Source organism: Dryas octopetala, chromosome 2 (assembly GCF_963921425.1).
Source record: "Dryas octopetala chromosome 2, drDryOcto1.1, whole genome shotgun sequence".
Lineage (NCBI taxonomy): Eukaryota > Viridiplantae > Streptophyta > Magnoliopsida > Rosales > Rosaceae > Dryas > Dryas octopetala.
The window spans coordinates 856,782-872,022 of record NC_141367.1 but is presented as its reverse complement, the minus strand read 5'-3'; the positions used below and the strand labels follow the sequence as shown (position 1 = coordinate 872,022).

Here is a 15,241-nt window from a genome sequence, read left to right as displayed (position 1 = left end):
ATTTTTTTAGATTTTTTCGGAATATCACATTTTCAGAACTTTCAAATAAAAATTTGAAATTTTCAGATAAAAAATTGAAATCTTCACGTTACTTTTTTTTATTAGTAAAAACAAAAAAAAAAACAAAAATAGTAATTATCCGTACAAAAAATGTGGGTGTTTTTGTTAGCATTTATGTTATTATGATACATATACATTTATAATGTACATATGTTTTTATTAATAGTATTAGTTATTTTTTTTAATATATATGTATGTGTATGTTTGAAACAAATAACAAATTAATGAAACATATAGTAAAAAACTAAATAAATGATATAATATTAATATAAATACGGAATAAATTGATATAATTTCGAAAATATCGAATCGGAATGCCGTTGGAAAGTTTCAGAATTTTTCGGATTGGAATTCAGATTGGATCGGAATTTACAAATACATTCTAATTCCAATCCTTTTTTTTTTTTTCGAAATTTTCGGAATTCGGCATTTTCGAATTTCGGATTTGATTCAGACGTTCAAAAATTGAAAATTTTCGGATTGGAATCGGTCGGATTCGGATTTTCCAATCCAAATCACACCCCTAGTCAAAATAGAAAGAATTGAGAAGATGTTGAAACATACGGTGGAGGAGTAGATGATGTTGGTGGATGTCTTCCTAACAAAGGAATTTTCAATGTCTTCAAAGTAAACATTTGAAGATTTGTGGCAAACCCATTCATCCTTTTAATGTAGGCCACATGTTGAGTTGCAAAGCCAATATTAGCATATGGCTATTGTAATACCTCAAATTTTATTGATTTTGGGTTATGGGTGTTATTAGGTTAATTGAAATTAGTTAGAAATTAATTGTTACTTCTTTTGAAACACAAATGTGGATTTATTTCCACATAAGTAAATTTATAAAATTTCATTTATTTAAATGCTTTATTTGAAATTATGTCAATTGCTTGAACCATAATTATTTTCACATACTTATGGTAATTTCGGATTTAAGGCATATGCACACTTATATTTGCTTAAATTGACTTAATTATTTACACTTGGTTAATTGAATGATAAACATAACTTAATTCATTAATTTGATAATTTCAAATTTCAAATTTCAAAGGAGTGCAAAGAACTTGTATGTTTTTATTTCATCAAAAAATTGTTTTAAGACAATTATTTTAAGTAACATGATTTTAAATAATTATTTGGTTACTTAGGTAACCATTTTCGGATTACACACACACACACTCTTGCTTGTACAAATATGTGTTTGTGACATATAATTGTTTAAAAATAGGATTTGACAGCTAGAAATACCAAGGGTTGCAAAGTTGACTTTAAAACCCTATTTTCTTTGACCAACCTAGATCACTAGGGCTAGAAACCTAGATTACTTGGGCAAGAGAATAAAATGATGGCTATTGCATAACATGGAGGTCATGACTAGGGCTGGAGATGGAGTGGATTTTCGGCAATAAGGAAGGAAAATCCAATAAAAGGTCATGATGGTTTTTAATTAATTGACTTGGGTTAAGTAAAAGTCTTTGATTGGTTATTGGGCTATTTAGCCTAGAGCCTTAGGCTAAACACTCAATTAAAAATGGTCAAAGGGATTGGCCAACCAATTAGAAGCCTCTTGGAAAACTAAAAGTCTTGACAAACAATCCAAAACTTTGTCAGAACCTTTCACAAATAAGATAGGATCGAATTGACTCTTCAGTTTTCCCTCCAACAGACACAAGAACTCTTTTATAAAACCAACTTCTGTTTATACCAAACACAACCCAAAAAATTTCTTAAAAAAAGAGAAAGTTAGAGGGAGAGAAAGAGGAAGAAGAGAAGAAGAAGGAAGCCAAAAAGGAAGGCCAACCCGAGAGAAGAAAGAAGGGAGTTCGACTTGCATTGTTCTTTGGGAAACTTAGCAAGAATTGGTAAGAACCCTCTACTACTCTCTAATTTCGATTTTCAATACCCTCATACCTTGTTGAATGGCTAGGATTAAGTGCATCCAAAGAAAAATCCAAGAGTCTCAAAACCCAACCTTATTTGGCAATTTTCGGATTTTCTAACCTTGCATCACAAAAATTGATTTTTGTACCAATCTGGATGCAATCTTGCAAAACTGTTTTTGTGCATAAAATTAGACATATACACCTTTCATTCAAGCTAAGAACCATGCAAATCCTATTTATATTAAGTGAGTTATGCATTTTTAAAGTTTTCCTAAAAATCTGCCTATTTTCTATAGCTTTTTCAAAGAAAATTTTTGAGGTTTGCATACTCGGATTTTGTATCACTTAGAGACTTGATTTAAAATCATCATGGTAGATTGTAGGACTGATTTTGGACTTGTACCAATTGGTATTACTCTATTTAGAGCCTTAAACCCGAAAAGAGCATTTTTTTTACGTGAACAGTAAAAATGCAGAAAAATCAGATTTCTGGTGTGGACTTTGGGCTTTCAAAAACCATACTTGCACAACTCCAATTTCTTTGAAAATTTTTGTGCATGAGTGTTAGTATGTCTTCTAAATGTCTGTGAAAAATCTCCTTCAAATTATTTTTTTGTGATTTTATAAATTTCGAGGAGCAGGTGCTGCCCATTTGCGATTTTAAAAGAACCAACATACCTCAAAACCGTCATTTTGGTTATTAAGGCTTTTTGGCCTAAATGGTTGGTCAAGTCACAAATCATCCTTAGGATTGATCCATGAGTATGAGAGAATTTATTTACTTCTTGAATGTAATTTAGGTTGTCAAAACCCTATGTTTTTGAACAAAAACTAGACTTCAACATACTTACACTACAACAAAAATGTCGATAGATATCAGTCGTGGACTGATATCTATTTGGGTAGCCGCCTGATATAGCGCGTCGTGATATCTAATGTTCACATTTTAGATATCAGTTTTAAACTGATATGTAAACATTGTTTATATATCATTTTTGATATTATTACTGATATCTATAAAATCTGAATATCAATAGTTCTGATCAATACATATTGTATTTGAGGTAGAATATGATATAAAACCATGATATCAATATCAGGTTTGAGGTAGAATATAATTTAAAATCTTGGTATCAATATCAGGTATATGATAAAATCTGATATGTAATCTCGATATCAATATCAGGTATGAAACATACTCTGATATCTAAATATTGTTTATATATCAAGTCTGAGAGAGAATCTGATATCAAAATGACATAACATTTCAGTTTTTAGACTAAAAATGATTTGGAATGTATGATATATATTAGTTTTTTTTTCACCTAAAAAGGATATCAATGAATTAAATACAATTGTGCCTGTATTTTGAAATGGCCTGAAATTTGTGCAAGTATAAAATCTTTCATTCCCATATATTTCATATTTTAAGCACCAATAACATTCAAAGTACCCAAAAAGGGATTACAATATAATATCCAACAAGTAGTTTTATAGTTAAGGAAATACATAAAGAATTACTAAGGTATTACTGATGGTACTAATTTGAAGATACAAAAGCTGACAACTTCATCTAGCTAGTGGAGTAGAATCATTCACATCTTAAAGTTGTGTTGATTGAGACTAAATATACATAAGCTCTTCTCATGAACACTAGACCTGCAAAAGCATAATGCAATGGTCTTTAATATTATTGGCTAATATACTGAACAAATGGTCCAAGATTTAAAACAAAATCACAACAATACACACAAGGAAAGAAAATATAGTTTGCTTTAACTTCTACATGTAGAGGAGGAGAGGAGAAGGCCTTTAATTTGTGGTTGGAACATGTACGTAAAGGTGGTGCTATACTTTCTATTATAATGAAAATTTACAACTTTAGGCTATTTTATTTAATACAACCAGATTGTCATAAAAGGAAGACAAGATTGTCATAAAGAACCTGTACAATTAGATTGTCATAAAAGAAAGACAAGATCATATAGTACATTAACCTTCTATTGAAAAAATAATTAATTGTAATGTCTTTCACGCCAAGGAATAAAGAATTTGATTGAATATTGAAGAAGCCAGATTAACAATGAATGATAGCAAGATAAGGTATATAAAACAAACCTCATATGTCATGTTATCATGATCCTAACTCTACCACCTGCATAATTACAAAGAGAAAAATATTGTATAAAGTCAGACTGCATTGTGATTGATGATAATATCAAAACAGTTAAAGAAAAAGAATAGATAAATATCAATCAAGAAGTACCGTAAACATAACATATATTTACAAAGAGAATATTATCTACTTGTTAAAGAAGTGCAAAGGTGACAAGACACCAAAAGGAGAACCCACTGCCAGAAGAAAGTCCCCTGCCCCTTTTATTGGAGGGTGACATGGTTACATTTGGCACATTCTAAGCAGAAAAAATTAGCTATCTTCTCACATATATTACCAAGTCTGCAAACAAATGATAATGAAAGGTAAAAGCAGCAATTTACCTTGAAAAATAAGGATACTCCAAGAATGGCAATTCTTGTAGTTGACTTGCCCATAAGACTTAAATTCCCCAATGCTCCAACTTCCAAATCCACCTGGTTATCCATGACAGATGATTTATCGTCAGACTTTACAAAGATTAATAAGAAATTTCTTCAGCATTACATGAAAAATGTTCTCTTTATCATGTTAACTTCTGTAGAATTCTCCAAAACCAACCAGAAAAAGAAAAGCTGCTTGATTCATCAGTGACCTATGTAATGGATTTCTCAATTACTTACTTTCCATGTTATGCAACAACAATAATCTCTAAAAGGAGATCTGCACAAGATGATAATTTATGCATCAATTCCCATAAAAAAAAACCTTGTACCTGTGTCTGAATAACATCATTTAGAGGCTGAGGATCATTACTATGTGAGGCTAAAGGCCAACCGACCTCCCATCCATGCTCTGGGGAGCTTAAAGAAGCTTCAATAAGTGATTGGAGTGCAAGAGCAGACCCATGAACATCAGTCTGTAAGGTGCAATAGTTTGATCATCATCAGAAGCCATGAATTAATATGATGTAGCATGTTAATTTCAAAAAATTCATTGTATAGTAAATTTAAGCAATTACGAGAAACAAAATATATATATATATATCATCAACGCTATTTATTAAAGAAAATGACCTAGCATTAAAATTGACTTTAAGATTACAGTCTTGTCTGACCTAGCATTAAAATTGATATTTATCTATTCTCTTTTTGGCTGACTATTGCAAAACACAAACTAAATAGAATTAAACAATTCAATCAGACATCATATCCAAGTGTACATTCACTACATGTCTATGTCCACTATGAATTATCAAATTGGGAAGAGGGGTGATGATACTACATGGAAATCCATATTAAACAACATTTCTTGTTTAGTTGTTTACCATGAATATTCACATCACCTAACCATTATCTAGCCAGAGTATATATTTATCCAGAAATAGAAGAAGGTTAAGAGATGATAGATGAGAGAAAGATAGAGAGAGAGAGAGAGAGAGAGATGGACCATGTGCTCTGCTACCTGCATATATTGATAGAAATTAAGAAAAGAAGTTTAATTGCAAACGCATAGATAGAAAAATGTTAATGAAATAAGATGTAGAACAAATATACCAAGATCGATAAAGCTGCATGATGAGCAAATGACATCGTTAACTCCTCTTGGCAAGATATATTCACATCACTTAATCCCTAATTATCCACCTAGCTCTTCTACTACTACCATCCACATTCAAATTATAGGCAATCCTAGGAGGAAATATCAAAGTCAAAGCTAGGGACTAAGGAACCAGAAATTGAATTTGTAGATAGCCACTGATCAATAGATATTTGTGCTATTGGCATTAGTTACACAAAGACAACATGCCTTTATTTTGATATTAAGGCCAAACACTAAACGTTAAATGATGTTTAATTTAACTATATAAACACAAGAAATAGGAGTATGAATTAGCACCAAACCATAGCTAGAAGATCTAATTCCACGCATTTGGGATCTTTATCATTAAGCACAGACAACTGGTTCTATTCTAGAGTGAACATAAAAACAATAAAAACAACAAAAACAAAACCCAAACAAAATCTTTGAAATCAAAACCATATACAACATCAAAACCTAAACAAATCGAAGCCCTAAACTTATAAAAAATTGAAACCCTTACCTGATTCGAGGGAGCTGAGTATTCTTGTCTGGCTTAGTGGCTTTCTGGGATGACTAATGAGGAGATTTCATAGGCGACCTAAGCTAATAAGTGAAAGTGAGAGGGACCTAATCAAAGCCCTAACCTGATTTGAACCATTGTCGTGCATCGCTGTCAAGGCAAGTAAAGGCCATGGATAGACCCAGATCAACGAGAGGAACCCATTGTGGCCGGATTTGGGCCGCGACGCTGCCAATTAGGAGATCGTCGGAGAAGACCATCGGATCTGTGTGGCTCTATTCAGGTTTTTGGCTTGGTTTTAGGGCGAGTGAAGTACAAGGAAAGAGAGAGGAGAAGGAAAGGAATAGACTGGTGGTCATCTTGCCGGCCACACTTGCCGGACAGCGAGAACTCGATGATAGATCGAGTTCGCAGGAGTGAGAGCGAAGGAGAAGAGGAGAGAGAGAGAGTGTGTGTGTTTTGGGTCTGGGTTTGTCTGATCGAGCTTTGTGAGGGTTAATGAATTAATTTGTAAGTGTTGGGAGTGGACAAAAAACAAATTAAAATGGGGAAAAAATATTACATATCAGGTATGTTTGGGTGGTAGGATACAAAATTTATAAGCGGTGTGTTAAGATATCAGTTGGCAGTTTATATTGATATCTTTACAAAATTCTTATAAAAAGAGAAAACATTATATATCAAGTAAAAAAATCTAGTGATTTCTAATAGACTTTAGAAATCAGCTAAAAAATTATCTGATATTAAAATTTTTATAATATCAGTCGATTTCAAATCTGATATAAAATTGGTGATATCTATTGACAATTTTGTTGTAGTGTTATTTTTGGCCAAGGCTTATGTGTTGATTTTTAATCTTTCAATTATATTTGAATATATGATTTAGAACTTGTTTAAGGTCATAGGATGATTATTTATAGGTTAGAGGTCTTGGATGCCACTTAACTTAGCCAATACGACATTTAGAAAGCCCCATTTGAGTTTTAGAATGTAAAATCTGATCCCCTTTGTGTTTTGGGATTAATTTTCAATTTGGTGGATCACCACAAGGACGAGTAGCTTCAATTGAGGTAAGGGGAACTAGTCCCTTCTAAACTCTATGTTTCAATATGATTTAATTCCTAATTAATTTGATGGATGTGCTTGTTACTTTAAATGTTTGTTTCGGATTCAAAGTAATGTTTTAATTTGTTTGATGTACTCTTGGCTACCATGTTTGATTTGAATTGTTTAATTGACCTTGAAAGAAAATTATGATTTATTTGGTTAACTGTAAATTAGCAATAAAATGTGGTAATCAATTGGCTTAGAAACCGAGAATTAAATTGAATTTGATATTCATGTTGATGACTTCAACTTGCTTTGTGAGGATGAAATAAGTTAATTTATTTGTTCTAGGATCAACAAGTGGACTTATGTTAATTTCTTGGAGATTTGAATCACTAGGCTACATGTTTAGTTTTAAAGAAACTAGCCTAGGATTCAAGGTTCTAACTGGACTTAGATGATTTATTTTGGAAAGTAATAAATTACATGCTATTTTAATATGGTTTTGGAAGGGTATTAGATCACTTAGACTTAAACTAATTAGGACTTGCATAATTGGTGGTACCTGAAATTATTAAGGATTGATTTTTACCTTAGACTTAAATAAAAGTATGCGTCTTTCATTAATACGAATCAAAATTAATATCCTGAAATGAAACAACCATTAAAGTATATGTCATGTTTGTAAATTTTTCCAAAAAAAAAAAGACCCCAAAATCGTTTCTCTATTTTATTACATAGAAGAGTTAATCAAAGAAAGACTGAAAGAGAGATTGTTTGCAAATTGACCTAAACTCCGACTAGGTACAGTCTTATTTGGTACCGAATCTTTGTTTGAGAATCTAGTTTAGTTTAATTAAAATATGCTGGGGACTAATCCAATTCAATTATCTAAGCCTTAACCAATTGGTCTAAATGTCTAATATATATATGGTTACATAACCCTTTGTAGAAACAGATTCTTATGGAAACAAAAAAGGTTTATCAACTTTTCATTATGAGAGATTTTGAACTTTTGCTTCCTATACCATATTCTTTCGTTGTTCTCCTTTTTCATTTTATTTTAAGATAAAATTTGCACTAATTTGGACTGATCAATTCTTAATATAGCTAAAGCATTGATGACCTTAATGGTTGTCACCATGGCTGCTAGTATTATTGTAATATGCTTATACACTTATATATATATATATATATATATACATTTATGACTTGTCCTTTGTATAAATTTTGTTGGCTAACACTTCTGGTTCCTTTTGTACTAGAGCTGTATTAGGCTAGTTTTCTTCTTTGAGCTTTAGCCCTCCTTTGTACCAAAAAAAAAAAAAAAAAGAGAACAATAACTTTATTAACACTATACATGTAGATAAACTTAATTATGACGATATCATATGTCAACTAATGCCAAGGTGTTGTAACGAGGTATATGTTTTTATATATATAACTGTCTTTTATTAATGAATTAAATGTGCCAAGGATCATTTAGTCTAGTAACATACAATCTCTCTTTTGTGGCAGAAGGTTTTGAGTTCATAATTCACATACTTCATTTAAAAAATAAATAAATAAATAACATTACATATGCAGATCAAGGCCTGAACCTAGTACTACTATATTGTGCAGGCCCATAGATTTAGCTTTTGAAAATTGTGCAGGCCTGAATACAAATGACCCACTGCTTTATTGTGTCAGACAATCATAAGGTTTAGGGGTGGGCATGGGACAGGGGGGACGGGACTAACCTCATCCCATTCCCATCTCATGCTTTGGGTTTGGGATCGGTACGGGACGGGGTGGGTGTTTTGGAGCTCTGGTACCGTCTTGTCCCGAACCAAACTAGTTCGGTATCAGTTCGGTACCAACCCGGTCTCAAATGAAAAAAAGAAGAAAAATAGGTGGTTGGGTGGCCTTAGGTTGCTTGGAAATTGGCCAGACGGCGAGGTGGGTGATCGACTGGGTTGGGTCGGGCGCGAGCTGGAGGTGACTGGGTGGCGGCCTGGCTGGGTGGCTGAGGTGGTTGGGTGGCTGGTGCTGGTCGTGAGAAAGAAAAAGAGGTGATTGGGTGGCGGCTTGGATGGGTGGCTGGTGCTGGTCACGAGAGAGAGAAGGAGATGATTGGATGACGACCTGGCTAGGTGGCTGGTGCTGGTCGCGAGAGAGAGATAGAGGAAGTGAGAAGGAAGAAAAAGGAAGATAAGTGAGGGCTGGGAACTGGGTTGTCACAGGTTGGAGAGAGAAGGAAGAGAGAATGGAAAAAAAGGAAGAGAAAAGGAAAGTAAGTGAGGGCTAGGGATTGGGTTGTCACGGGTTGGGGAAAGAGAGAGAGAGAGAGAGAGAGTTTTAAAATTTTAAACAATAAATAAATGATTGAAGAGTGAAAGAAAGTTTTAAAATTCAAAATAATAAATAAAATATAATTCCGGACGGAATGAGACGAGATGGTTTTCAAACTTCAGAACCGTTCCCATCCCATTTAGGAACGGGACAGGACGAGATCGAGACAGGATGAGAGAACAAAATTTCGGGATGGGACTGATCGTGACGGAATGAGACGGAACGAGACGGTTTCAATATTTCCGGTATTAATGCCCACCCCAAGTTTGCATGGAAAATAATACAAAAATCACCAAAGCTGTAGTCATGCCTCCTATTTAAAAAAATTCCATGCAATTTCATGCCTCTTTCGTATTTTTTTGTTTTTTGGTATGAAAAATGCTTCAATTTCCTTAATGTGACCCTCTGTATGAATGACTATTAAAACACCCACTGCCACAACTATTAATAAAAAAAATTGCTCTAATTTCGTTTGTCTTTCTTTTTTGTTTTTGTTTTCAAAATCTTGTATAATGTTTCTAGTACTTAAAAAGAATCATGTACAGTGTTTTGTTATTAAATTAAGGGTAAATTACACGCAGGTATTTTAAGTATACACATTTATTCACTTGAGTACCCCAATTAAAAAAGGTTGCTAAGAGGTACCTTAATTATTGATTTTGCACACTCAAGTACCTCCGTTAACTATTTCGTCGGAGAGGCCATTAAGTGCCTACGTGGCACACTGACATACCCTTAGAAACATGCCACGTGGACAAAAAAATAATAAAAAATGAAATAAATTTAAAAAAATGAATTAATTATTTAAAAAAACTAAAAAAATTAAAAACTCAACAAAAAAAAAATATAGAGTTGCAGGGGCTAGCTCCTAGCCTTCCTCCGCCTCCCACCCCTCCCTCCAAGACCCACCCAACCCAGCCATCCACCCCTCCGACCCTAGCTACCCTGCCGCCGACCCACTCGGCCACCCACCCCCTCTCCTCTCTCTGCATCACTCTCTCTCTCTCTCCTCGCCCCTCACTTTCTCTCTCTGCCTCACTCTCTCTCTCTCTCTCTCTCTCTCTCTCTCTCTCTCTCTCTCTCTCTCTCTCTCTCTCTCTCTCTCTCTCTCCCCAACCGAGCCACCCACCCCTTCTCACTGCCCTCCCCTCTCCTCTCTCTCTGCCTCACTCTCTCTCTCTCTCTCTCTCTCTCTCTCTCTCTCTCTCTCCCCCCGAAACCCCAGCCCCGACCCGCCCACCCCGAGCTCCACCTTCGTTCAGATCTAAGAGAGAGAAAGAGAGAAACATAGGGAGAAAGAGTGATAGAAAGAGAGAGATGGAGCTGGTGGCTGGAGAGGGGAGCGAGGTGGGTGGGTCACTGGGGGAGGCGGAGGGAGGAGGGCTCGGGGCTGGGCTTGGGCTGGGGTTTCGGGGAGAGAAAGAGAGAGTTAGAGAGAGAGAGAGAGAGAGAGAGAGAGAGGAGAGGGGCATGGAAAAAAGAGAGGGTGGGTCGGTGGCAAGGTGGCTGGGGTCGGAGGGGTGGGTGGCTGGGTTGGGTAGGTCTCGAAGGGAGGGGTGGGAGGCGAAGGGAGGTTGCCAGCTAGCCCCTGCAACTCCATTTTTTTTGTTTTTAATTTTTTTTTTTGTCTTTTTAAATAATTAGTTCATTTTTTAGAATTTATTTCATTTTTTATTATTTTTTGTCCACGTGTCATTTTTTTAAAAGTATGTGAGTGTGCCACGTAGGCACTTAACGGCCTTCCCGACGGAATAGTTAACGGAGATACTTGGATGTGCAAAATCAGTAGTTAAGGTACTTCTGAGCAACTTTTTTTAATTGGAATACTCAAGTGAACAAGGGCGTATACTTAAGGTGCCTGCGTGTAATTTGCCCTTAAATTAACACAGTTGTCGGCCACCACTCTATTTACATAATTAAGCAGTGTACAAAATCAAAGAGACAAAGAGCCATGAGCTGATGAGCATTATTTTTAGGCTTGTCAATTTATCACTGAAGTTATTAATATGTGTCAATATAGATGTATAAATTTTATGTGTCAATTACTCATTAATTATTTAACTTAACATGTATAATATGATGAATGACGATTAGATACATACATATATGCATCTTTGAATGAAAGTTTTACGGCTGCTTAGTAGTCATTGTTCATGATTCGTGGCCATCTGATAGGGTTTGACAAATTTGAATGAAATTTTCCTGCCCTTGGATTGTTTGTACCCTCTAGCTCTCACTTTCTCACTCTAGCGTATATAAATACAACCTCTTGTTCAAACATTTTTGTCACACACTCTCCTCTGCTACCATTACAAACTGCAACACCACCACAACCACCTGCCCACCTCTTTGATCTTTCTTGACGATCTGAAAAATGGTGACCGTCGAGGAAGTTCGCAAGGCTCAACGAGCAGAGGGTCCGGCCACCGTGCTCGCTATTGGGACAGCAACTCCTCCCAATTGTGTGGACCAGAGCACATATCCTGATTTCTACTTTCGTATCACCAACAGTGAGCACAAGACTGAGCTCAAAGAGAAATTCCAGCGCATGTGTAAGTTATAATTTCTTCTCCATTTTCTTCATTACCTTAATTTGTGTGCAAATTTGTTGTTAGATTCAAGAAACTTGGACATAGCATGATATTGATCGATATATATACTTCCATATCTGTGAATATGACAATATGGAAATTCATATAGGTTTGAAGAACAATGAATTAATCCACTGAAACTAAAATAAAAATAAGGGTTTTTTACTCAAAAGCCTTATTAATCCACTGAAATCAATTTTTTTTTATTAATAGTTGTGGCAGTGGGTGTTTTGATAGTCATTCATACTCTGTAGCAATTGTGTCACATTAAGGAAATTGAAGCATTTTTAATACCAAAAAACAAAAAAATAAGAAAGAGGCATGAAATTGCGTGGAATTTTTTAAATAGGAGGCATGGCTTCAGCTTTGGTGATTTTTGTATTATTTTCAATGCAAACCTTATGATTGCCCGACACAATAAAGCAGTGGGTCATTTGTATTCAGGCCTGCACAATTTTCAAAATCTAAATCTATGGGTGTTTCTTAAAAATAAAATAGAATAATACAGGTACAGACCGTACAGGTGCAAATTTGTGTGTGTTGCTACTGGAATTCAATATTGAATGGTTTGTCAAACAAAAGTTTAATTTTTGGTCACTATCAAACAAAGTTTAACTGAATAAGCGTCATAAACTTTTGTTCTGACATGCATTTTCAATTTTTCATTTCATCAGGTGACAAATCTATGATCAAGAAGCGTTACATGTATTTGAATGAAGAAATTCTGAAGGAGAACCCAAGTATGTGTGAGTACATGGCACCTTCACTTGATGCGAGACAAGACATGGTGGTTGTTGAAATTCCAAAGCTTGGCAAAGAAGCTGCCACCAAGGCCATTAAGGAATGGGGCCAGCCCAAGTCCAAAATCACCCACTTGGTCTTTTGCACCACTAGTGGTGTGGACATGCCTGGGGCTGATTACCAGCTCACTAAGCTCTTGGGCCTCCGCCCGTCCGTCAAGCGTCTCATGATGTACCAACAAGGGTGCTTCGCAGGTGGCACGGTGCTCCGGTTGGTCAAGGACTTAGCCGAGAACAACAAGGGTGCACGTGTTCTCGTTGTGTGCTCGGAGATCACTGCGGTCACCTTTCGTGGGCCTAGTGACACTCACCTTGATAGTCTTGTGGGCCAAGCCTTATTCGGTGATGGTGCAGCAGCCATTATAGTTGGGGCAGACCCGGTTCCTGAGGTCGAGAAGCCCTTGTTCCAGATTGTCTCAGCAGCCCAAACGATCCTTCCCGATAGTGATGGGGCCATTGACGGACATCTTCGTGAAGTTGGGCTTACCTTTCATCTCCTTAAGGATGTTCCCGGGCTTATTTCGAAGAACATTGAGAAGAGCCTTAACGAGGCCTTCCAACCTTTGGGCATCTCAGATTGGAACTCACTTTTCTGGATTGCACACCCAGGTGGGCCTGCAATTTTGGACCAAGTAGAGTCTAAATTGGGCCTAAAGCCGGAGAAGTTACATGCCACAAGACATGTGCTATCTGAGTATGGTAACATGTCAAGTGCTTGTGTGTTGTTCATTTTAGATGAGGTGAGGAGGAAGTCAAAGGAGAATGGGCTGAAGACCACAGGAGAGGGACTGGAGTGGGGTGTCCTATTTGGGTTTGGGCCTGGCCTTACAGTTGAGACTGTAGTGCTTCATAGTGTGGGTGTGGGTGCTTGAAGGCATCACTGCTGTTGATTTTATCTGCTTCTTTATGTATTGTTTCCCCTTCTGTTTTATGGCTAGTTTTGGGTTTTCCATTTATGAAGACAAAGACCAGCGACTTATATGTAATGATGAATAATATATATTCCATTTGATATGATGACAAATTATGATTGCTAAGCTACTGTTCTATGCATGCTTGAATATAGTTTATATTGTTACAAAAAAAAACAATTATTGTTAATTTTAAAGCTTGTCTTTTTATTGATTGATGGTTTTCTCTTTTAAAAAATTAATTCTATTTTTATTTATTAATTGAATATTATCACACGTATAATATTTACCATCTAACACTGGAAAATTATATCCTATTCCTCAATGATGTATCCGTAAAACTCATCTAAAAGTTAAAATTGTGTTTGTACAACATACTTGGCACCACAAATTCTCTTCAAAACCCATCAAGAGAAATGCTGTCAGTCCGATAAAAAACTAGAAAAAAAGAAAAAAGAAAAAGGAAATATGAGTTGAATTTTAACCAAGAAAAGATAAATAAAGGGTTGAATTCAAAACTACCCGAGGTTAAAAATTTAGCTTTCCTAACCAATACAGCCACATTTCTTTTTGACTAAAGTGCAAATTTAACCAAAATTCGACTCTTACCTAAAAGTTTATCCTGAATACTCGTGAGCATGGGATGGGCTTGAAAAAATCTATCCTGAATGAGTAGAATACTCATGAGCATGGGATAGACTTTAAAAAATCTGTTTTGTCCTCGTATTGTGTTAGTTTTGTTTTTGCCCAATAGTATTGTGCTAGTTAATTAAGTTGACTTAAAATAGGGGTGTGTTACGGATGGATTGAGTCGGAAATATAGTGTTTCAATTCTAATCCAAAAAATTGAAACTTCACACATTCGGATATATAATAATTTAGAAATTTTGAAAAGTAATTCAGAATTCTCACATTTTCGTATTTTCAAAATATTACCGAACCAATAGCTATTAGGTACATATATATATATATATATACATATATTATATTTGAATATAACAAATATAAACATATACTAAAAATATGTTTGCATGTGGGATCTCAGCTTCCTCTCAAATGAAATCAGTTGGAGGGAAAGACAGGAGGGTGACCCACAAAATCCCAGAGAGCTTGGGCAATAAGTAGTCATTGTAAACTCACAATCAATCAAGTTAAAACTAGAGTACTCCAAATGTGCAACTATTACTATCACAAACTAGAGCACTCCATATATATAGTTAAGCTATTATTGTTATAAGGCAATATGCAAATATAATGGGTTTGTTTTACAACTTAGAAATAAAAACTTGTCCATATTTTATATAAAATAGTCAATGAATGGCCCAGATGCTAATGTTCTTAACATTGCATCAAAGGATTGCTTCAATCTACCAATAAAAAAGTATAACTTTACAGGAATTACTTAGAGCATCTTTA

At 35.2% G+C, this 15,241-nt stretch overlaps 2 protein-coding genes and 1 long non-coding RNA gene across 3 annotated transcripts in view; 2 read left to right on the top strand and 1 right to left on the bottom strand.

The window, feature by feature from the left end:
* Positions 1-13,951, top strand: part of LOC147292338 (polyketide synthase 5-like) — a 19,333-nt gene extending 5,382 nt beyond the window's left edge. The window contains exon 3 of the mRNA XM_086230478.1: positions 13,789-13,951. The gene's annotated coding sequence lies outside the window, so the exon portion shown is untranslated. The remainder of the gene's footprint in view (positions 1-13,788) is intronic.
* On the bottom strand, positions 3,374-4,513 carry LOC147292339 (uncharacterized). Its single transcript, XR_015120154.1, has 3 exons — positions 4,443-4,513; positions 4,062-4,098; positions 3,374-3,602 (listed from the first exon to the last, which is right to left on the bottom strand). It is a non-coding gene; the product is annotated as an uncharacterized LOC147292339 (long non-coding RNA).
* Positions 11,808-13,951, top strand: LOC147292337 (polyketide synthase 5-like). The gene is made up of 2 exons (XM_086230476.1): positions 11,808-12,075; positions 12,789-13,951. The coding sequence occupies exons 1-2, from the start codon at positions 11,898-11,900 to the stop codon at positions 13,784-13,786; spliced, it is 1,176 nt and encodes a 391-aa protein (XP_086086602.1). The 5' UTR covers positions 11,808-11,897; the 3' UTR covers positions 13,787-13,951.
* Positions 13,952-15,241: the final 1,290 nt, after the last annotated feature.